The sequence below is a fragment of the Larimichthys crocea genome, chromosome XX (genome assembly GCF_000972845.2).
Source record: "Larimichthys crocea isolate SSNF chromosome XX, L_crocea_2.0, whole genome shotgun sequence".
Classification (NCBI taxonomy): domain Eukaryota; kingdom Metazoa; phylum Chordata; class Actinopteri; family Sciaenidae; genus Larimichthys; species Larimichthys crocea.
In genome coordinates, this window is record NC_040030.1 from 2497423 (window position 1) to 2519982 (window position 22560).

Here is a 22560-nt window from a genome sequence, read left to right on the forward strand (position 1 = left end):
TATAATAAACGTTGTCCCAAAACTTTGAACTGGATCGATTATTGCTGATTGTTGCTCAAAAGGAGTCAAACAAATATCTCATTCAGTTCATCAGAATAGTTCCTAACTGTAACCTTAAATCAGATTAAGAAAACTTCATGTACAGTCATGCACTATTTCGCGATAATTTAACAGTTTTGTTATCTTTATTTTAGTTAAGTCATTTGACAAAAAAGAAAAAAACATCAGAGTGCGAATTTACATGTTTTACTGATGTTCTCTGTTCAATATAATGACACCTTTGTCTTTGACACTGCTGAGCAGAAACAAGAAGCAACTCGAAGGTGCTGTTTCCATGCATTAATCATTAAAATGCCATTAATCACGACCTCTGCCGGGAAAACCACAGTATAAATGTGTCCGTGCAGCAGCCACACTGTGCCGCTTGCAGACGTTTTAAAACCTCAGGCAGGGGATTGATCAGCAGAGAGAACAACCTTTAGTCCCCCACAACTGAGGAAGTCCCCACGCTACTCAGCGTTTATGCAGGCGTGCTGCTGGCCTGGCCTGAATACAAAGAGGAGACGTGAGCCATTAATAATGATTACGGAGATTACACAAAGAGGACTGTAAATATGCATTCACATTCAATCCCCCCCTTTTTTCTAACAGTATCAACAACCATTAAAACAGGCGCGGAGAACTCCGTGTGAAAACTGACAACGCTCCCTCCGGGATATGCCAGGGAACTTGCTGAGCTCAACAACAACACCACGTCCATAATATACAACCACAACGAGTTTCTGCCACAGCAAACATTCGAAGCAACCGCCGCCGTCCCGAATCTTTCGTTTCCCTTCATCCACTTGTCTTGTGACTTTGGTTTTTCAGCAGGACAACATTGCTCCCAGTCTATCCTTTGCTGTTAATTATCTAAGACAAACCGCCTTGGGTTCTAGGCTTATCTCATTGAATTAATCACAGGGGACAGCTTAGTGGTGGCTTCCTCTTCTCTCACCAAGTCCGTCCTTCCGTCTTGAGGACTCCATTACAGAGCAAAAAACTTAGTCACCTCTATCCCCAAAAGAAATGAAACAGGTTAAAACGGTACGAGAGCGACGAACCCTCGCATAATGAGAAGTCAACAGCAGCGTAAAACCTGTAATTACGTCTTACTATATGAAAGAGATAAAGAGGCTTGTGTATATAGTTCTCATTGTAACAAAGAAATCAGTAAAGAGTAAAAATAAAACCACCTCAACGCTAAACCATCCGTCCGGCTTCGGTGCTCTATAAATCGCTCTTTAAGTCCCAACGCTTAATCAAAAATGCACCGATGATATCATGCAGATCCTAAAAAATGGTAAAAGTGATGTTAACATGCACATTTTTGTTGTTTGATGTAATGATTCACCATATACTCACTACCCTCAACATTCGTTTAAAATTGGACTAAACACAAGACAGCTTAATTAGATTAATAAGACCTGTAATTGGTCCCTGGGGGAAAAATTCGTTTTCCAAGCGCGTAACATAACATCAAGAGGAAGGACACATGAATAAGACAGAAGGACAACACTCGACGGAGTTCGGCCCGTTCAGGACAGAAGCGAGAGGGCTACACTACAATAAGGGGAAGAAGTGGAGGAGTAGGTTTGCGCCTGTGCATTGTTTTTGCAATGACCTTCTACGACCTGAGAACTCAGAGAGCTTGGCTGCTGGGAGACCTTTAAAATGGCCGAGCGCTAGAAGACGAGGATGGGGCCTGAACAAAAGAACAATCAGTGCAACACTGGGGGAGAATGGAGGGAGGATGGGACAAATTGAGATTCTGACCTAGAGTTACCCTCTCTGGGCCCTTCCGTGTTGGGTGCATACAGGTAAACAGTTGTCCGCGTGGAGCAGCTAAGAGGCAGCAACGAGAGTATGGAAAGAATCCTGCGGAAGGCCCCGGATATCTGTAAACTGGAGACCGAAACCCAGGCAGGACCACCGGGAAGAGAGGAGGTTACAGCTAGAGCGTGAGGGCAGTTGACAGGGAAACAGAGGCGAAGGTCTGTGACCAGAACTGAAAGCTGGGCGATGTAACTGTGCTCAGCAGCCTCTGACTGGTGTATAGGTTTAAGCTCGTTTTTTATCAACTTACAAACATTCTGTGGCATTGCTCTATATATACTTTTGGTCTATGAAATGCATTTCCCCCTGCAACAGGTCAATAAAGCCTACAATGCTAATTTCGCATAACGTGAATGCCAAGCGGGGAACCGCGTGTTTGATTGTATTGGACTGCGTTGTTTGACGGAGTGTCTTTAACTGTGTGAAGTTTCAGCGTTTACTGCGAACAACAGACTCCAAAAAAGGGGGTTTTAACAAACTATTAGTCCAATTAATGCTTTGTAAGTAAATTAAAAGTCGTGCTGTACTTGTGTATGATCCTTGCACGATCATATGTATGTTATTCCCACTTGTATTTTAAACGTAGTTACCCAGACATGGCGTGTTTCTCACTGGCGTTTCTACTACATAAGCTGTAACCGAGTAGACTCTGCTGCTCAACGCAACATCGTGAGAGCGTTTAATCGGGCCCTGCCCTCGCACGCATGAGGAAAGACCACTTTGCAGTTAAAATTACAAAGTTTGAATTCTACCGAACTTTAACCACCAGAAGTATGCACATTAGTAGACATGGAAGCACCCTCCCATCAGATCTCTAGGGCGTAGGAGGTGCCAAAGGACAGAGTGCACACTTCCCTGTTGAGTAGACCTTATTTTGCACATAAGTAGGTGTCTTCCCCTCATGATTTGTAATATTTCTCATTTCGCGTTGGCCGATTATTTGCATGCGGTTTCTTCAGGTTTGGTACCTGCAATCGGAGTGTCGGTGCAGGCAGTTTAGGGAGAAAGGAACGGAAAATTATTAACAAGGAGTTTCTCAGGGTGAAATACCAGGAGACTTCCATCTCCTGGACAGCTATCTCAGACAGAGCGTCCTCTGGGAAGGAGAAAAGCATGAATCACAAAAGGGATAGATCTTTCATGCTTATGATGATTGCACCAGCCTTGAGAACAGGCTCAAACGCCCGATACACTTAAACTGTGCCGTTCCTGCTGTGGTTACGTTGGATCTTTTCGTGATATGTTACCATGGGATCACGGGCAAACTAACATGTGAGCAGATGGGAATAATTATTGAAAATTAGTGAAGCACCTGTAGTTACCCAGCACCTTCAGTGATCAGCACGAAGTTTGTGTGGCTGAAGGAAAAACGACCAGCTGGCAAAAACAACACTCGGAAAAATGCACCACGGCAACCAAAAAAAGAAACCATGATTGTGTAGATTCCGCGGCATTATGTAAGGAAGAACTTGCAATGCGACTAACTCCTTACAAACCGAAAGAAGACTGGCCTCTTGATAGTTTTTTGGGACCTCGTATGTAAGTAATAAAATAAAGAGTCAGTGGATAAACAAATAATAGTTTGCGTGGTCTGTTTGTGAAAGCTGGTGATGCGCCTGGGTTGGATTCACGCTGATTTTTTTTATATCCCCTCATTCCCGTGTAGAGTCTGTTTAGTTCGTTTTCAGGTGGATTATACACGAGTGAAAACCTAGCATGGAATAATATATTCTGAAATAGCGCCCCCTTAAATCTGCAATAACATTATTTTTTGGCCAGAAAAATTTCCAACTTGTTAGCAAACCAGTGGATTTATTTCACATTCAGCAGTTTACAAAGCCACATTAATTGCTCATTGGTGTCTAATATTCACTCTCTTTTAGCTCTTTTTTGGTCTCACCAACTCCCGTGGAAAACATCTAGCTCTTTAGCTACTAATTGTTCACTAGGTAGTTTGCTAACTATTATCTGCATGCGATTTGGTACTAAGTAGGTCAGCAACACTTGGCTTTTAGAGCTTTTTAGTGAACACAGCTGCCATTTTGAGGACTATTCCCTCTGGCAGGAGGCTCCGGTCCATCAGTTTTTTTATCCTGACTGCCGCCGGCCTCATCAACAGGCCCATGGCCCTCCCTCTAACACCCCCCAGACCAGTAACACATTAGATTAATGTAACACATTAAATCTTTAAACTGATATTACATGATAACGTCACAGACGACTTGTGACATGTGAAATCTGTTAGTATCTGAACATTGGCCTTATTTTTGTCGAGGACAGACTCTAATATAAAACACTGTTATTATAAAGCAAAAAAAAACAAAACAAGGAGCTGAAAGGTTAAAATGCTCTACTAGAGCTGAGGACGAAAAATTCTTTCTTACAAGTGACACCTTTCAGATTAAACTTAGCGTTAATCCATTGTTATTGTTAATATAACATGTTATATGATGCAGGCCACTTAAATGAACGAGGATGTAATCGAAATATTTTAAGATTAAATACGACACATACTCGACCAGCACGTTCCTCTGCACTTGAAAAAATAGCCAGCAAACCGCCTGTATTCAAGCAGACAAAGTGAGCTGAGCCAACTTCTTATCAAACGTGACCCGACATTATCACAGCGAGACAAACGTTGTGTTCCCTAATGGACGACTGAGATGGAAGATTCCTCCAGGTCCTCTGACACACTGTCATGGCCTAAAAGCTCCCCGAGGGCCCCCAACCGAAGACATTAATTCATCACTTGGTAATTCGACCGACTCAGTGCTCTGCCTTTGGGCACATTAGCAATTCTATGGCAACTATTATCACAGTCAATTACTGCACATGTCAATCATCAACACAGACCAGCAGATACCTTTTACCAGCGCTGCTCAAGTGGAAATTAATCACCAGTGGACGTATTTAATATGGGACATGTGAAGGAAGGTCAATATGATGTTTGAACAGACAGATACAGTACAGTAAGACTCTCAGCTCGGTGGTTTTATAACCAAAGTCACCACTTTACACAGTAAACTGGCGAGGCTGAGGACCATCTGGAAGGATTGGAGTTTACCCACTGGGCCGTGCCCGACCTGTGAGGCGCCGATGAGCCAAACAGGAATATAAAACAAAAGGGGTAGTATAAACAATGGGAGTCACATGGCGTCACTGTCCAAGCCACTAAAAATGATCCTAGCAATCAGACCAGTGCCAGGTCAGGGAGAGGAAAGCTGCCGTGGAACGGACGTGACTGGTGTAGCAGTGCATGGCGTCCGGATGAAGGCGTGTCTCCTCGCCACCAGCTTAAAACCGTCCTCTGTTTGAGACCTGATAGGATAATACCCACAGGTTAGTGGTCGGACCCTTTAAACGGAGAGCTGGACCAGTAACCTCCTGTATAGGGGTAATCAGGATCTAACACTTTCCCTCCACTATATGAGCTGCTGCGCCAACAGATTTATTTTCACAAAATTACTTGATTCGATTTGTTGCTGTGTTTTGGTTAACAGCAAGACTAGCCATTTCCGGGCGGGTACAGTAATTGCGAAGCCATCTAAGAAAGGGAACAAAATAAGCCCTCAGCTGAAATATGATTGTACAGTACTAGTTAAGCACATTGATACAGTGATACTCAGACCACACAGTGAAAGTTTTTATTCTACACTGCACGCAGTCTTGCAGTAGTGCTCTGCAGATCTTCACAGAGAGCCATTAAGTCCTAAAAGAGCCATTAGACAAAATAAAGTGGCATCCATTTAGAAGTCCCCTCCGTGTGGTTGCAGGAAGATGATGACAATAGAGCGGATAGAGATCGAGTCTGTTATCTCCTGCTCCATTTCAACAAACTGGAAAAATCTGGAAAGAGCGAAGGCCAGATGATGAGGCGAAATGAAGCTCGGTTCAGAAGCCTCTTAGACGGAGAGAAGTCATTACCCAGAAGGCTCTCATTTATTTTCCACAGTTCATATCGTTGTTAATGAACAGATTTATTCCAGGGATCCCTGGGACTTTAACAATGAGTCATCACAGCTTTTTTTGGGTCGGTGCACTGGGCTTTTCGTGTGTTTTTTTTTTTCATTACTTTTCTCGCAGTCATCAGTCCCGGATGTGGACAGCTGCAGCTGTGGGCGCTAAGGACCCATGATGGCTTCTGCAGCACCGATACACCACAAAAACAAAAGCATGACCTTCCTCACGCGGGGAATTCGAAGACTGTGCAACGTCTTGCATCACTGGGCCTTCATTACACGATTAGTCAATATTCCCCCGGGAGGTCTGAGGGTATAAAAGACGATCCTGGACATTTGACCCTCCTCGAAATATAAACATGAAGAAGAAAATGGAGCCCAGCTCATTAGATCTAAAGTTTTTAAAATGAACTTTGAGTTTTACCCCGCTGCTGAGGGATTCTTGGGAAACACAGATGCGTGTTGCTGCTTTCAAGTGTCTCCTGGTGAAACTGGGTGAAGTTTTATTTGGTTTTATTGATGCAGTTACAGCATCTGCACCAACACTTAAACTTTAAAGAACTTAAATTTAAAACTGCAGTTATTCATTTTTGGTCACCTGGGGCAGAAGACCTACAAAACAAGCTGACAAGTACTCGCCCTGATGCTGGTGAGTCTACAGAAGTAGTGACAAGCCTCATGGCAATGCAACATCAAGCCTACGGTGACTTTTTGAACCCGAAACCATGGACTGATGGATCCATCTGGGCTACTTTGGGTGGACATGGTGCTGCCTGCTGCTCAGGATCTGCTGTCCCGCCAAACGGCAACGTCCACTTGAGGCTGGCTCCAGAAGAAGTGAGTCAATCTCCATAAGCCCCCATGTTAAAATGTCCAACTTCACAGCACAAATAAACATTTACACTGGTACAATTAGTACCATAGTTGAGAAACCGTTGAGAACCTTCTGGACCAAATAGACATACAGAGCAGAGCCATTGAGTTTTTAGGTTAGATTAAAGGCACCACTTTTATTGGTCCCTTGTGCATTATATCCACTTAACCTACAGTCTGTAAACTTTATGTAAAATAAATCGTCAAACATACACGAGTGAGAGAGAAGAGAACGTTGATTGCTGGAGCTCTGGCAGGAAAGAAACGTCAATTTGATATTTCAGGCTATTTTATTTTTTAAGGAACATCATTATAACTCTTTAAAATCTGACCAAACTGAACCCCGCTCCTTCACCCACTCTTGGCCTTGGTCACATTTTCTGTCTTTTTCCAAATTCGATAAAATTGGCCAGTCAAAACGAGTAGAAAAATCACAAACAGAACACTTTTGAAGCCTTATGTGTAAAATAAAGCCATACACCAACTTTCTCCAACTGTTTCCTCCCGGGAACCTTTTTACACCTCTTTTGAGCCTTACAATAAGTGCTCCAGTGTTGTAGAGTTGGCTCCATAAATCACAGGAGATGGGAGTTTGAAGCCAGAGAATATCGCCTCTCGATGACCGAAGTTCCGTCAAAATACCGGCAGCTATTTGCCATTTTATGAAGCCCCTTTCATCAAAGAAGTGCACAAACAGTTGCCTGTATTTGTCTCCAAACAGCTGCCCTGTTGGAACAGTGAGTGAAAACTAAGAGCAGCCTGTTCAATTCACCGCCTTATTACCCCAAAACTTCCATTAGCCTTTGGGCTTCATCCAAAAACACTCAATAGTGAGTCGGCATTATCTCTCAGCAGCACTGCTATGGTGTATGTCCGTCTTACTGCGCAGGACGTCTTCAGTGCAAAGTGGATATTAACATCGGATAGCTTCAGCTTGTCCCTCAGCTACTAGAGTTGCCCATATTCAAGGAGGAGGCTCGAGTGTCCTCTGCTCTCACGTGTCGTCCTGACGGCTGATAATTATTAATGAAGAAATCTGCCTGTCGGTGTCTCCAAAAGGCGTCCGCACACTCGAGTGCAGTCACGTGAACACATCCGCAACATTGGAAACGTGATAATGTTAATTTGAAGCCAACACTTGCCGAAAAGATATCACACAGAGACGTGATCGAATGTCTACATTAACCTGAGACATGAACGGAGGCCACTGACCTTAAACATGAACAGAAAATAAAAATATCAGTGCAAGAACAAGTAGATCTGATTGTCAACAAGACATGCCAAAGACGTGCCAATTATGACGGTAAAGCACACCCTTTCTGTAATATTGCAAGTTGGTGTCTATGCGAAGTGAACATGACAATAAGATGTTGTGTTTGACTTTGTGTTATCTCTTCGGCTTGCTGTTATATTTTCTCACCTTTTTGTCTGTGTGGAGTGGAGAACAAAGTTGTTTGGGTGTGATGGGTCATTTGTTAAGTGATCTTTGGCTCTCTCTTTGGTTTTTCTCTCCATTCAATGCTGCCAGCCAGGTCGCCACGTGATGTGTTTTCAGTTGGCACGTTTAACCGCTGGATTTTTATCCACCATCCTTGCTCTTCCATTGTCTTTTGTAATCTACATCAGCCCTTTAGAAATTATTTCAATGGATTATAGGGACAAGAGAACATCCGGTGATAGTCTGGTGATCCAGAAGTGAATAATAATAAAGACTTGTGTCAAGCCGAGGAAACATGTTTACAGCTTGATATGTAATATAGTGCTGTTAGGAAGGCGTCAGCTTAGTTCAGGGCGAAACAAAAAAAAAAAAACACTCCAGCAGTCAAATTCACACAAATAAAGCACGGTGGGGATGTGCTTTGTGCTTGAGCTTGTAAATTTACATGCAGGTTACATTCAACGGGATTTCAATGGCGACATTTCAGTGTGATGTTTAACTACACCTTAAAATATGGTGGTTCAATTATATGTAAACGTTGCTCTCGACTTCTATGCAGATGACACCCCTACATATTTGTCAGATATCGTCTCACCAGACCCCTCAGGTCGCCCCACTGCTGCACATGCGTCCTGTGCAATTTTAAAAAAGGCTTCAAGTTATGCAGAATTAACAGCATGGCTGCTTTGATTGACAGGTAGGTGCAGTTAGAGCACCCAGGCTTCATTCGGCCTGCCTCAGGTCTGCTGATGAGCCACGTCTTTGCTCATATTTAGATTAACCGGGAGGTGGAAGAGGCAGGACAGCCAACGTGGCTTCAAAATGGCAGAAACCTACTTGAATTATTTTATTTTTTAAGATCCAAGGCGGGGGTAGGATTTAGTGGCACCTAGCAGTGAAGTTGCAACCAAATGAAACTCTCTTAAATTATAGTCATGGGATGTTTTGTTACTTTTGTATATCCCCGAAGTCTAAAAACCTTCAGTTTCATCCATATTTGCTTCACTGTAACGCTCTTCTGACCTTGAAAATGACCCAAACTCTCTGCGTCTGAGCAATTTATCCAAGAAAAAACGTTTCTACATCTTCCTTTTGAAAAAAAAAAATACTCAAGTTATTCATCAAGTGGCTCTTAATCGATATTCTAATCTTTGCAGCACTATGAGCGAGTGGGATCCTGTGGCAAGCATCGAGGGACGTTAAACATTATACAATAATGAATCCAGCCTCGCGTAATTACTGCGCATGCAGCTACAGCCTACAACATTTTCCAGCATGTGTCTTTTGTGTGAGATGAAGAGGTGTGTGCGCGTTGTGCGTCTGGTGGATTGTGAGGGGGTTGTTTGTGTCATGCCCCCGCTGTCCTCTAAAGGTGCTGGGAGACGATAAGGAAAATAGCGCCACCCTGTTCCAGTGACTTAATAAGCCAGCTTCATCGTTAAGCAAAGTCAACATTTTTTTTTATATAAAAAAAACGCCGTCTCTGAGATGTATAGACACGAGGGATGGAGTGCTGGTGCAAACTCTGGGGATGAGAGCGACATAAACAGAAAAATAAGCTTATTAGTAAAGAAATGCTCAAACTACATTAACATGTTTATTTGACCAAGCTTTTTATCAAAGTCTGACTCATTTTTTCAACATTCTTTCTTTCTTTTCCATCACCAGTGCTGGGAGTGAGTCAAATATAAGATGTGTGAAAGAAATCAGGAGAGAAAGAAGTATTAACTCCAATAAAGTGAAAAATGAGAATAGCATGCGTGGTCTTGAGATGAAATGTAACACCTCCGTGCGTATCTCCTCAGCCCATGTGAGTGCCAAGCTAACCCATTATCTCATATTCACATAGTGAGGGTGAGATAATGGAGCAGAGACGATGGGATCTAGTCTGAGTCACAGCCTTAAAAAAAGGGGGACATTAATATGAAAAGATATAAAGGATGGGCTTTGTATGTGAGATAACTCTTATTATGGACAGAAATCTGAAGCACATGCTCTCAAAAAAAAAACCCTCAGCTGAAATCACAGTTAGACAGGTGTTCAATAAGCAATCACTTCTTGGAAGAAGAGAAAAACATCCCATCGCTGTGCAATTTTCTGTACCCTTTCAAACCAGGGCACAGGCTCCTGCAGCTCTGCATCCAGAGAGGGATTCCTCAATTTGTGAAACCCACTCAGCCTTGAAGAAGCAGCACTCCTCTCCCTCTCTGCCTATGCACAGTAAGTACACGATGACTCATTTTTCAGGGCAGTTTATTGTCAAGCACAGGGAAAACACAGCGGGTGATGCCGGAATATTTAAAGCAAACATCAACGTGTCATCCTAAAACTCAAGAGTGAGATTTATTTATCGTGTTGTCAGATGAAAAGAGGATTTGGTTTCTGTAACTTGAAGTCCTGGTTGATTCGGTGGTGACAATTTAAGCAACATTGTGTAGAAGTGTGTAAACATCAAGCAGGGTCACAACAGCAGCAGACATAGCAGCCAGCTACAATTACTTACAAGTCCAACGGCAACCAGCTCGGTAGGGCTGGGTATCGATTCAAATTCCAAGAATCGATTCGATTCAGATTCTCAAGACTGAGAATCGATTATCATAATCCGATCCGATCTCGATTCGGGTTAGTGTATTTAAAACCCTTTTTTGGTCGCCTGAAGCCCTCGTTTTCAACAACGGAATACGGGCGCATATCTTTGCAAATGTAACCGCAATCGCCTCAGTTATTTTAAGAGAACGTACAGAAGTGGCTGTGGTAGTTGTAGAGTTTTCTTTGAGTGTTTCTTTGTCTGTAGTTTTATTATATTTCCAGTGAATTTCCATTTTTCCCACGTTCATGAACGCATCATAGTCATTCCGACGGCCACTGAACGCACCTCGCATGTGTGGACGCCGTAGTGTAGTTTAAACACGGTGCACGCCTGTTCAATTCAATGACGCGACTAGCGGGGTTAAAGTTCACCGGGGGAAAATGTATTAAAATTTTAATCTAATTAAATCGATCTTTGGATACGAAATCGATCTTAAGGAATTATATGCAATCGATTCAGGATCGGAAAATCGATTTTTTCAACACAGGCCTACAGCTCGCGTCATCTTTCAGCTTTTATTTCACCAACCACTAAAAATCACTTCTTAGGTTCCTCTATCAACGTCCTCTTCTGTCTTTTCGCCTCTGTCATTATGTCCATAGAAGCTGCTGAGCCGGGTTGCCCAGCTCCGTTCTGGCACGACAGTGACTCTGTCCTGAGCCTGTAACACCTCCTCTTCTTCTTCTTTTTCTTCCCAGTGGTCCAAACACACATGTGGTACAAACACCAACACTCCCTTTAACAAACCTCTAAAAACTGAGCTGACATTACCTAAAAGCCACTACTGGTGGCGGCAGTAGCTCAGTCCATTGGGACTTGGCTTGGGAACCCGAGGGTGGCCGGTTCAAGTCCAGCATGGACCAAATATGGAAGGTGGACTTGTACGTGGAGAGGTGCCAACTGCTCGCTGGGCGCTTCTCATCACTCCACCATCTCTTCCAAAAGTGCATGTCTTGCCTTGTACTTCATGTGTGTGTATCTTGGTAAAAATGCATGTAATAAAAATAGAGTGTAAAAAGAATTTCCCCGTTCGTGGGAAATAATAAAGTTATCTTCTAATATTTAATATGAAACAGCAGAAAATTCAGTAATTCAGCTCTATGAGCCTGTGAGGGAGTGAGCAGTGAACAGGGACGCTCATATTAAAAAAAACAAGTATAATGGTGCATGCTGTGTGAATGGCTAACAATAAAAACTGCATAAAATATGTCTTGTTTCACAAATGCTTTTATATTGTGTGGTGGAGGCACACCCAGCCTCAGGAATGGAGGGCCCCATTGTTAGAGGCCTGCACTGTATTACATTACAACATTTATTTGCCTAGTGGCTGCTCTCTGACCCCCAGGGCAGCCGCTGTGCCGACAGATGGACGGCCTTTCTCTGTCACACCTGGCTACATATGTCAGTTCAGCGCCTTTAGCTCCTATACGCACACATAACGGCAGCACATGATGGAAACGCAACAAAAAAAAAAAAAGAAGATATCCTTCATGGCCGGGTGTCAGGAGAAATGAGGAAACACACAGAGCATCAACTGGCCCAAATGTGCCGCCGGCGAACTCGGACAAAGACGTGAATACGACGGCGAGCTATGGTGACCTAAGAAATAAAAGACTTATTTTTCCACCTCAAGAGAGTGAAATTATAGATATAATGATGAATGTTGCTCTTTAACAGCCTCTTCTGTTATCCATTAATTACCAAACAAGTGGGGTGTGAAATTGCCCTCACAGCCAGGTCTGGTGTGGCCGTTTCACTTTCAAGTTCATCTTGTTTATTGTGCAGATATCGAGCTAATAGCTTTAAATTGACTCCAATTTAAACAATTTAAATATGCAGGGTTTTTTTTAATGCAAGGACGCGCCGTCTGACCGGAAACACCCCGCTTCCTGTCATCGATTTGTTCCAGGTTCTCTGCTGTGATATTGAAGGTTGTGAGCATTCTTTTCTTATATTAACCTATAATTATCACATTAATTCTCATTATGAACATTAGTGTAATTACCATAATCAACCAGGCTACCGCTGAGATGACTGGCACCTCTTCAAACCTCTTCCCTCCATTATACGTTGAATTCACACACGCAGTGAGGAAAATCTGCCTATTCTCAGATTTTTTTGGCAGCAACCTGAACCGGATTTTATAGGATTTTTTCTGGAAGTGTTTTGTATCAGCGCTTAAGCTAAAAAGAGTCCACTGCTACTTACAGGAAGTATCAGTGCATCTTTCTGCCCTCACAAACGGAGTAAAAAGATAGACACAGCTCTGACACGTGTGAAAAAAAGTTGAGTAAACAGTGAGATAGATTTAAAAAAACAGCAATCCTGTCCACGTAGGTGACGCCGGGTGACAGAGTCCCCACCGACGATGAAAGCTGCTTTAATTTCTGACTTTGGCACCAAGGGTATACTCCCTCACACACTTTACACCAGGAATTGTTAGTGTTTGTACCACAGGTGTTTTTGGACCCCCGGAGGAAGAAGAAGAAGATGTTTTTAGGCTGTCGTGCCAGACAGGAGCTGGGCAAGCAGGCAATGTAACCGAAGAAACATCACTTCTAGATATTTGTGCGCGTTCTGTTTGATTTAAAATAGTTTAACCTTTTTTTTTATGCGGCCTACATTTGCTTACAGCGACACCCTGTTAACAGTTACATGGAACAACAGGAATAATAGCAAGTCATTAATAGAACAGAATAACAGCCGATTAACGAGGATGAACCAAAGCCGTCACAGACAGAGCTGGACGGATACAGAAAGTTTGAGTTTTATTTTTGGTTTTCAGATTTTTTGCAGCTTTTCCTGGATTAGTTGTGGCACTTGTCTGAGCCAGAGCAGCAAAGATGAGATACAAGATGACAATTTTCCAACAAGGGTGTAAATAAATTCTAGTGGTTATTATACTCAGTCTGAAAGAAATACAATGTTCTTAAAAAATACATTTCAGTGACTCCTAACAGAGTCTGAGTGTGTCACACACCACAATAAAAAGAACATGTTCTCGCTCTGCTAATGCACTCTTTCACAAATGTGCATTAGGCTGTAATTTCCCTGGGATTTCATGGGGACATCACCTGTATCAATGACAAGAGCTTTCCTTCCTTCAAGCTCAGTTTCAGTTTTCTTCTCAGCTGGATTAAAATGTTTTCGTGTTTTGTTGGTGTTGCTTTATTCGTCAATTTCACCATCCTGAACTTTTCTTTTTTTTTCTGTTCCCAAAAGTCTTTCAAGGGCAAGAAAACAAATTAAATGAAAGCTTTTTTTTGTTTATAGTCATAACAATCGACCAAATATGATTTAAAAATTAATGCAGTCTATAAATTATTATAGATGTTATTGATGATAGTGTATCTAGGGGATTCAGACAGGATCAGGCGCTGGGTCGTGCGTTTCCGTACCGACAGTCCGCAATGCCGCAAAAGCCAATCATACACTCGGAACGGTCAAACCTCCACAGACAGCCTCTGTTATTTCATGTACCAGCTCCTAAATCTGAGTCTGACTCACAATTTACACCACAAATTTGATTTCTGTCCGATGGTTTGAGAAAGAGGAAGAGGGCTTTGGTCGAGAGACATACGGTAACAATAAGAGTGAGTGATAGCTGTTATTTAAAAAATAAAAAGTTATTTCCGATTGTTTCACAGCGGTTACCTTCAGCACCCACATCGCTTCCCTACCCCCGCACCACCACCGACAACCCTGCTACGAGTTGCCGCAATCCCTGATCCTGTCTCAATGCCTTAAATTGACAGAAGATAAATACAGTTGTCTTGCTATAACGCGGTTCACTTTTCTTCTTTTAATATGTATTGTATTTATTTTGTTTAAATCTGCGAAAGTTTGAACTTTGAGAGTGTTTAATAAGAGAGAAATGTGATAAATTGTTAATGCCTGTATGAGAAAAGTGTATAAAAGTGTGTGGTTAGGGGTTTTACGGCCTTAAAACATGTATAATATTGTAAAACTTACTTGCGGATTTTGTTTATTTCGGGTTATTTTTAGACGTATCCCCCGCGATAAACGAGGGACCACTGTACTTCAGCCCACCGTAAAAATATGTATTTTTGTGATTTAGCTCCCCCAGTTTCGGTGTAAGACACATGTGATAAATATGGACGAGTCACGTGTATTAGTTATGATTATATTACTTAAGATCAACTTTGCAACCAGCCAAACATCAGGCAAGATCAACAACACAACAAGACATAGCAGCCAGATGATATTACGCACTAGTCCAACAGTTGTTTGACAAACACAAAAAAGGAAACAGTAAAATATCCAAAATCTAAAACATTTAGCGATCACATGTGATCTCCTTTTGATAACTGATGTAATGTTTTTTCCTCTCCTGAAACTGTTCGGAGTCTCCCTCCCACTTTGAACACTTCTGCTCTAATGAGTATTTCTGCTGTACTGATTTAAAAGAAACTACAGTGTGTGTGTTCATTTTAATGAAGGAACATGTCAGCCAGTACCACCAAGAAGCTTCACGGCACAGAGGAAGAAATACATTATTATCTTTTGTTTTTCAGATCAGATTTATAATGTACACTGATAACATGTTTTAACCCTCAAACTAATATCACCAGACTTTATGCATAAACTGCTCCTGCAGGTTGAACAAACAAAGATTGAAAACTCCTCAGATCAGCTCCTTTAAGTCTCCAGCGAAAGGCAGATTAGGTAGAACATGCTAAAAGCACCCTTATATGCAATCATCATACACTTGATAAGCAATTCACACTTCACATGTTATTCAGCGATTTGTACACTGCCGATCAATCTGTTCATAACAACAACATGTGGACGAAGTCATGCTACAGAATCCACGCAAATGACTGCGAGCTCCTGGCCCTCAACTGTGGTCACAAGCCACATGTCAGCCTCTTGGCAGCGTTCGACTGGCCGACCCTGAAGGTAGGAGGAAGCCCAGTGAGGCAATCAAACACACGGCGCATTAAGAGGAATCAAACGGCAGCCTGTGCTGCTTTTTCCCATACACAGTCACATTCTGTTCACGCATACTAATGAGCGGTTATCACTGCGTCTACCCGCTACATTCAATTCATACAGCACAGTCACAACAGAAGTTATCTCTGACTTTGTAGTATTAATTACAGAGACCGAACAATGTGCAGCAGTCTGCTGGTGTCCTTTAACAACCAAACAACAGATGGACAACTAACTGGTGAACACAGTGGAAGATTCAGAGGTCCTTTGATAAACTAACTTCACAAAAACTGCTGTAAACGAGTCAATCTTTTAAAACTAGTTCAGCCTGAAATATACCTATAAATATTATTTTATATTTTTGGGGATTTTAACCCTTTAAAGGCAAGGATGTTTACATTATTATTGCTGCATGATCTGAAAGGGGAAAAAGTAGCGCCATCTGGAGGACAAATATAAAAAAAACTGAAAGCTAGAAATCTTAATGTATTAGTTTATGTTAAGATAAATGTGGGATCATTTTCATAGTTGCTGAAAACGTGAAAAGACTTTGAACGATATGTTACTGAAATGTGGAGTCAGAGGTTCAAACCGTTTTTCACCAGTTTTCAGTCTCAGGTTTTTGTGGGCGGTCCTTAAAGGGTTGCTCGATGACACGCTGAGGCCAACCTGACAGGAGATAGAGTGATTCCATCTCAGCTCAGAGTGTTTCAGAGTTAGTCATGTCATTTTCTGAACTCATCTGACACGTTTCAGTCACTTCAAACACCTGATTTCATAAACTTGTCGATATTTTTAATCATCAAACACCTGATTTCATAAACTTGTCGATATTTTTAATCATTTAAATATGGTTAATAACACTTTAATCACACACATTTAACACACATATTTTCCCCGGACAGCAGAGGGAACTTTAGTTTGATTTAAACTGCTAATATGTTTATTTTTGTAACATTTTATCAACGTTACAGCAACATTAGGTCACTGTAAGTATGATAAGTTCGTCTGCTGTTAGTTATTGGTTCAATTAATTATCATAATAACAAATATAGATGCTGTAAATCGGTGGAGATACTCACAGGTTGACATGCAGTGAATGCCTGCTGTACAATGCGTCATGAGGTCGAAACAAACATTCATCTTTTTTTTTTTTTACAAATGACTCAAACACACAGCCACACACAGCTCAGATATCCGGGGGAGACAGGATGATCTAATGTGCGACTGCACAGAGGATGAGGGCAGGGGTGGAGGCAGCGGAGTTAAAGGTGGAGCCTTTTCCTTTCAAGCTGCGGTTAAAAGCCTCGGAGGCGGTGACCTTGGATTGAAAAGGACCCCGGGCGCGGCTCATAAACAGGTGTTAGAACAGCTGTAATAGAACGGTTCCTGCCTGCAGTGTGTCAAGAGGCTGAGGCGAGGTGGGGGGAGATGGATGAGGAGAGGGCGGCGAGGGGACAGTAGAAAAAGCAGTGGGTTGGGTTCAGACCACCATGACAGCCCAGAGGGACGGGGTGTGCGCATTCCTTCACACTGATGGGACTATTTGGCAAACAGTTACGGAAATAAGTCCTCGAGCAGATCAATGTTAATGTGCATGACAATTACTGCTGCGTTTATAATGTATACAGTGGTGTGCCATTCGTCAGGCATTAGCATCTGAGAGCTAATTACTGTAGACTCATATGGGTCTCTTGGACGTTTTAATCTAGCTGGTGGACATAGTGGAAGATTTAGCTGCTTAAGAGCCAAATAATGAGACCAAAACAAGAGCTAAAAAGAAAGTGAACATGTGGCCCAAAATCAGCTATTGCAGGTTTATACAGGATATCTAGTCCAAGTATTTTCTGTACTAACTTCTGTACTGTAACTAACCAGCACTTATATTATTTTAAATAGATCTTTGGGCATTTAAAAGTGCAGATTATTAATAAAATTGTACTAAGCTAATAGCAGCTCCTCGGCTAAATGAAATGACAGGATGATATTTGGTGTTCAACAAACAAAAGTATCCCAGGTGATCGTGTCATCAGTGATGATCTGACTTTTAAAGGATCACCGTTAGCCGACTCATAACTTTGACTATTAAATACATTTTGTTGGCGATATTTTTGCACTTTTGCTGATGTAAAAAATGTGTTTTTAAAGAGGTATGTGTACTTTTCCACCTCTTCCTCCTCCGCCACAGGCCACAATCGAATAATATTCGACAACCTGTTGTCACGTGACCAAAGTTTCATTCTTGTTATGTGATGATGAAGGTGTACTCACTCAGTTCTGCGATGCTGCCCACCCTCGTTGCGAGCAGCGACTGTTCCAGCGTGCGGAGCTCGGCCTGGGTGTATCCCTGACACTCGCTGCCCCTCCCCGAGCGCTGCTGGTCCCGGTGAAGGTTCAAACTCTCCGGCAGGCTCAGAACACCTGCAAGACAACGCACAGGGAAAGGTCACAAACAGGAAAGGTTTACATTGTTGCTGAAAGTTTCTGTTAAATACTTAAAGCAGAGTTATTAACCTGGGCGTAAAAAGAAACGTGCATTTCACACGCGGAAGCTAGAAAGCAAACGTTTATTTAAATGATTAAGCGTGGGGATGAAGTCGCAGGTTAATAACAGAGTGTAAAACACATCTTAATCTTTTTTGGGTGAAAACATCAAAGCTGGTATCATGAATATGAAACTCAGACTGAACGTTGTAATGAATGGGATGCTGATTTATTTTGTCCCCGCTGATGTGTGGCGCCACCGGTTTCTTTTGAAAAATTAAAATTAAATGACTCAAAGTGCAGAACAGCTTATCATCTTTGAAATAAATTGTCCCTATTGTGAATTCGGTAGTTTGAAAGCACTCTCCCGTTTGGCTTCACCTTCATATCTTCAACTCTAATTAGACCAATTAGCCTGCGAGCCACATTTGTTACTTCGGAGCTGCAAATCCAAACCATGACCTTGAACATGAGCATCTTCACAGGATTTCTTTGCAAACAAGGTGCAGCAGATAATGCCATCTCCAGGGGATTTACCCATTCAGGTGCAGTTACCCCAGCGAGGCTTTGTTTAGCTGAGAACGGCTGGTGACAGATGGGATATTGAGGGTTTTTGCAACAGGAGAATGGAAAGCAACACCATGTCGAGTGCTAATCCTAATGACACGGCGCAGGGGAATACGCCGTTTCTCAACAAACTGTAATTACAAACATGGAGGAACTCGAGTCAATTTGTTTGTGCGTGATGCCAGCAGCACACTCAGGAGTTCCCCCTCCATGGAAAAAGAGCTCCAGATTCCTCCCACAATGTCCTCTTCCCACAGTGTCCAGCCCAAGAATTCCAGTATTCCCCGGACCCCCATCGTCTTCCCACAGCCTTTGTGGGGAGGTCAGCTTTATTTGGAGTCTCCAAATAATGATGATTATAACAGAGCTTTCTTCTATTACTGAATATTGATGGAACAGCTGGTATTAGGGTGTGTCTCAAAGTGAAACATGTGATGTTGAAATTATGACAGGTTTTTATTCAAAGCTTTTCTACGTGACAAAGACGAGAAGGATCCCCCCCTGCAAGCAGTGATTTGATGATTTGCAGGAAGATGACAGCAGCAGTGGTTAAATTATTATATTTCATGATGTTGTTTGGAGCTACTGCACACTGAAGTATAGTAATTTAAATGCTCTTTGTTAAAGCAACATTGTGTTTTCCGCCGTAAAATAACATCTCACAGATGATTTTGATGCTACACTGAATTTTAGTCCTTGGCGAGAGCTTGATGCTGAGCTGGGCGTCTTGCTGTTGGACTAGTTTTTTATTAGAAGTAATGTAATCAGAAGAAATACTCGAGTACAGCTGTCCATATTTACCACAGTGGGATTAAACTCTGAAACTGGGGGAGCTCAGTCACAAAAATACCAATTTCTACACAGTGCTGCTTTAAATAGTTATATTTATTTCATATTTAAATTATGATCTAAATTGAAAATAAGATCAGATGCATCAGAATGTTCTAATTCAGCACAGCATTGATCGATTGGTCAGCAATTAATCAAGGGATACAGTGAATATTAAGAGATTCAGCTATACAAGCACGGATTCACCTCAAATTCTGTATGAAATTTGCAGAAAATCGATTTCAAAACAATTCCTGTTGCTCCAGTGTCTGACTTTGTTAACCTCCTCCAACCGATCTTCCTCCAGGAAACCATCGAGGCATGCTGCATCACACTTTCTAAAACAATTAGAGAGTTCATGCAGTAACTGGCCAGGGGAACTGAGGTGATAAACTTTTCAAAGTTTCTTCTTGCATTTTGCACTCACTACTCCCATCACTTTTTGTAATGCAACATCATGAAGGCCTGTGAGGGGAGACAGAAGACTTGAAGAGAGGTCAGGGTTGCAAAGCGGAGGAGTTTGTTTCAGGCATATTGGACCTGAGGTATCTGTAAAGTTTGAAATGACCTCACTAAAACCTGCATCAACAGATTTGTAGACAGCGGAAACAAGCTGTGAACACAACTCTGACACCTTAGCACCTTTAAGCACCTTTTAAGTAGATGTAGTGTTAGCAAAAAGTCACAGAGCAACATTTGCATTCTTTAGTAGTTTGTTCCTGGACACCTGATGAATGAAAGTTTCTTTCCACCATCTCCTGAGGGAAATATCCGGCTGATGAATGGTCTACTGTTCACCAGCTAGTTCCTAATTTGTCAGTCTGCTTTTTGGTGAAAGTGGGTTTTTAGAGCTTTCCCTCTGGAAACAGATTCCTGCTTCAAGGGGAAATGGTGCTGATGTGATTGAGTTAAATATGTGGGACATAAAAACAAACAAAAAACATTAAAAAGATGCTAATAATGATAATTGACATATTTCATGTCTGTCTCAGGTCTTCTGGATCTGTTCTCTGATTCTGTATCTCTTCTCCAGTCCTTTGTCTGTTCCCTGGTCCCGTGTTTGTTCCCTGGTTCTGTGTTTGTTCCCTGGTCCTGTGTCTGTTTCCTGGTCTTGTGTCTGTTCCCTAGTCCTACATCTGTTCCCTGGTCCTGTGTCTGTTCCCTAGTCCTGAATCTGTTCCCTGGTCCCGTGTTTGTTTGCTGGTCCTGTGTCTCTTCCCTGGTCCTACATCTGTTCCCTAGTCCTGAATCTGTTCCCTGGTCCCGTGTTTGTTTCCTGGTCCCGTGTCGGTTCCCTGGTCCTGTGTCTGTTCCCTGGTCCCGTGTCTTTTCTTTAGTCCTGCATCTGTTTCCTGGTTCTGTGTTTGTTCCCTGGTCCTGCATCTGTTCCCTGGTCCTACATCTGTTCCCTGGTCCTGTGTCTTTTCTTTAGTCCTGTGTCTGTTCCCTAGTCCTGAATCTGTTCCCTGGTCCTGTGTTTGTTCCCTAGTCCTGAATCTGTTCCCTGGTCCTGTGTTTGTTCCCTAGTCCTACATCTGTTTCCTGGTTCTGTGTCTGTTCCCTAGTCCTACATCTGTTCCCTAGTCCTGTGTCTGTTCCCTAGTCCTGAATCTGTTCCCTGGTCCTGTGTTTGTTCCCTAGTCCTACTGTACATCTGTTTCCTGGTTCTGTGTTTGTTCCCTGGTCCTGCATCTGTTCCCTGGTCCTGTGTTTGTTCCCTAGTCCTACATCTGTTTCCTGGTCCTGTGTCTGTTCCCTAGTCCTGAATCTGTTCCCTGGTCCTGAATCTGTTCCCTGGTCCTGTGTTTGTTCCCTAGTCCTACATCTGTTTCCTGGTTCTGTGTTTGTTCCCTGGTCCTACATCTGTTCCCTGGTCCTGTGTCTGTTCCCTAGTCCTACATCTATTTCCTGGTCCTGTGTCTGTTCTCTGGTCCTGTGTTTGTTTCCTGGTCCTGTGTCTTTACTTTAGTCCTACATCTGTTCCCTGGCCCTTCTTTTTTAACAAAACGTGACAAAATCCATCCCATGAATATGAATAAAGAGGTGATTCAACGAGTTTCTAGCTAAATAGGGACTTTTTCACGTTTATCTAAAAAAAACTTTTTTTCTACAAGAAGTCTGCGAACTGCAAGGTAAACAACATACCACTGGTGCCCTGCTGCAATATGCCCAGCGCTGCAAATGTGGAAAGTTTGAAAGAAGACGCCTGATGGCAAATAGAAAAGCCTGAATTCCTCAAACCTCGAGCTAAAAAGGAAGCTGTCAGTCGTTCCCCATCTCGTGTCCCAGAGTGAAGCACAAAAATCTCTTCAATGTCCTCTAATCACCAAAACCACATTGCCATTCATGGCTTCCTCTGCTGGTGATTTGGCATTTGTGTATTTTTATTCGGGGGGGTGGACGGGGAAACAGGTTTGAATAATTCAATCAAGCCCTTCCATCTTCACCAGTGCCCCAACTTTTCTTTTTCCACTGGCCTAACTATTCTTTTAATATAATCCTGGGGTGTCAGGGAGGCCTTTACTGAATTATTCATCCCGTCAGATCAAGACATATAAACAAGTCTGCAGCTCTCTCCCTCTTTCCCCACCTCCCACTTCCTCTACATGTTATCTCTCACTAACACTCGGCTTCTCTGGATAGAAAAAAAAGTATTTGATCCGAGGTGCTGTTTGTGTAATAAACATCAGAGGTGAGAAAGAAGTCAGTATGGCCCTGTGGAGACCAGGGGAGGAGGAGGAGGAGGCGGAGGAGGTAGAGGAAAGACTGGATGCTGACACAAATGTCTGATTAAAAAATGACAAGCAACATGAGACTGGAGCGTCACAGGCGCGTGTTTATAACCTTATATTTCTGCGTCACTTCAATCGCATCTTTCCTGTGACCTCCGATGCAATTGGATGAGCTCAGCGGTACATGTTGAGAAACAGTCTAATCCCAGATGAACAGATACGACCTGCATTTTTCTATTTCCTCCCTTCATATTTATCGCG

At 42.5% G+C, this 22560-nt stretch overlaps 1 protein-coding gene across 3 annotated transcripts in view; it reads right to left on the reverse strand.

Annotated features, from left to right (window-relative positions):
• The window catches only part of btbd11a (BTB (POZ) domain containing 11a), a 191723-nt gene that overhangs the window by 55226 nt on the left and 113937 nt on the right, over nucleotides 1–22560 (reverse strand). For all 3 annotated transcript variants that reach the window (XM_027272457.1, XM_027272458.1, XM_027272456.1), the window contains exon 2: nucleotides 17960–18109. In XM_027272457.1, the coding sequence (XP_027128258.1) occupies nucleotides 17960–18109 (150 nt within the window). The remainder of the gene's footprint in view (nucleotides 1–17959; nucleotides 18110–22560) is intronic.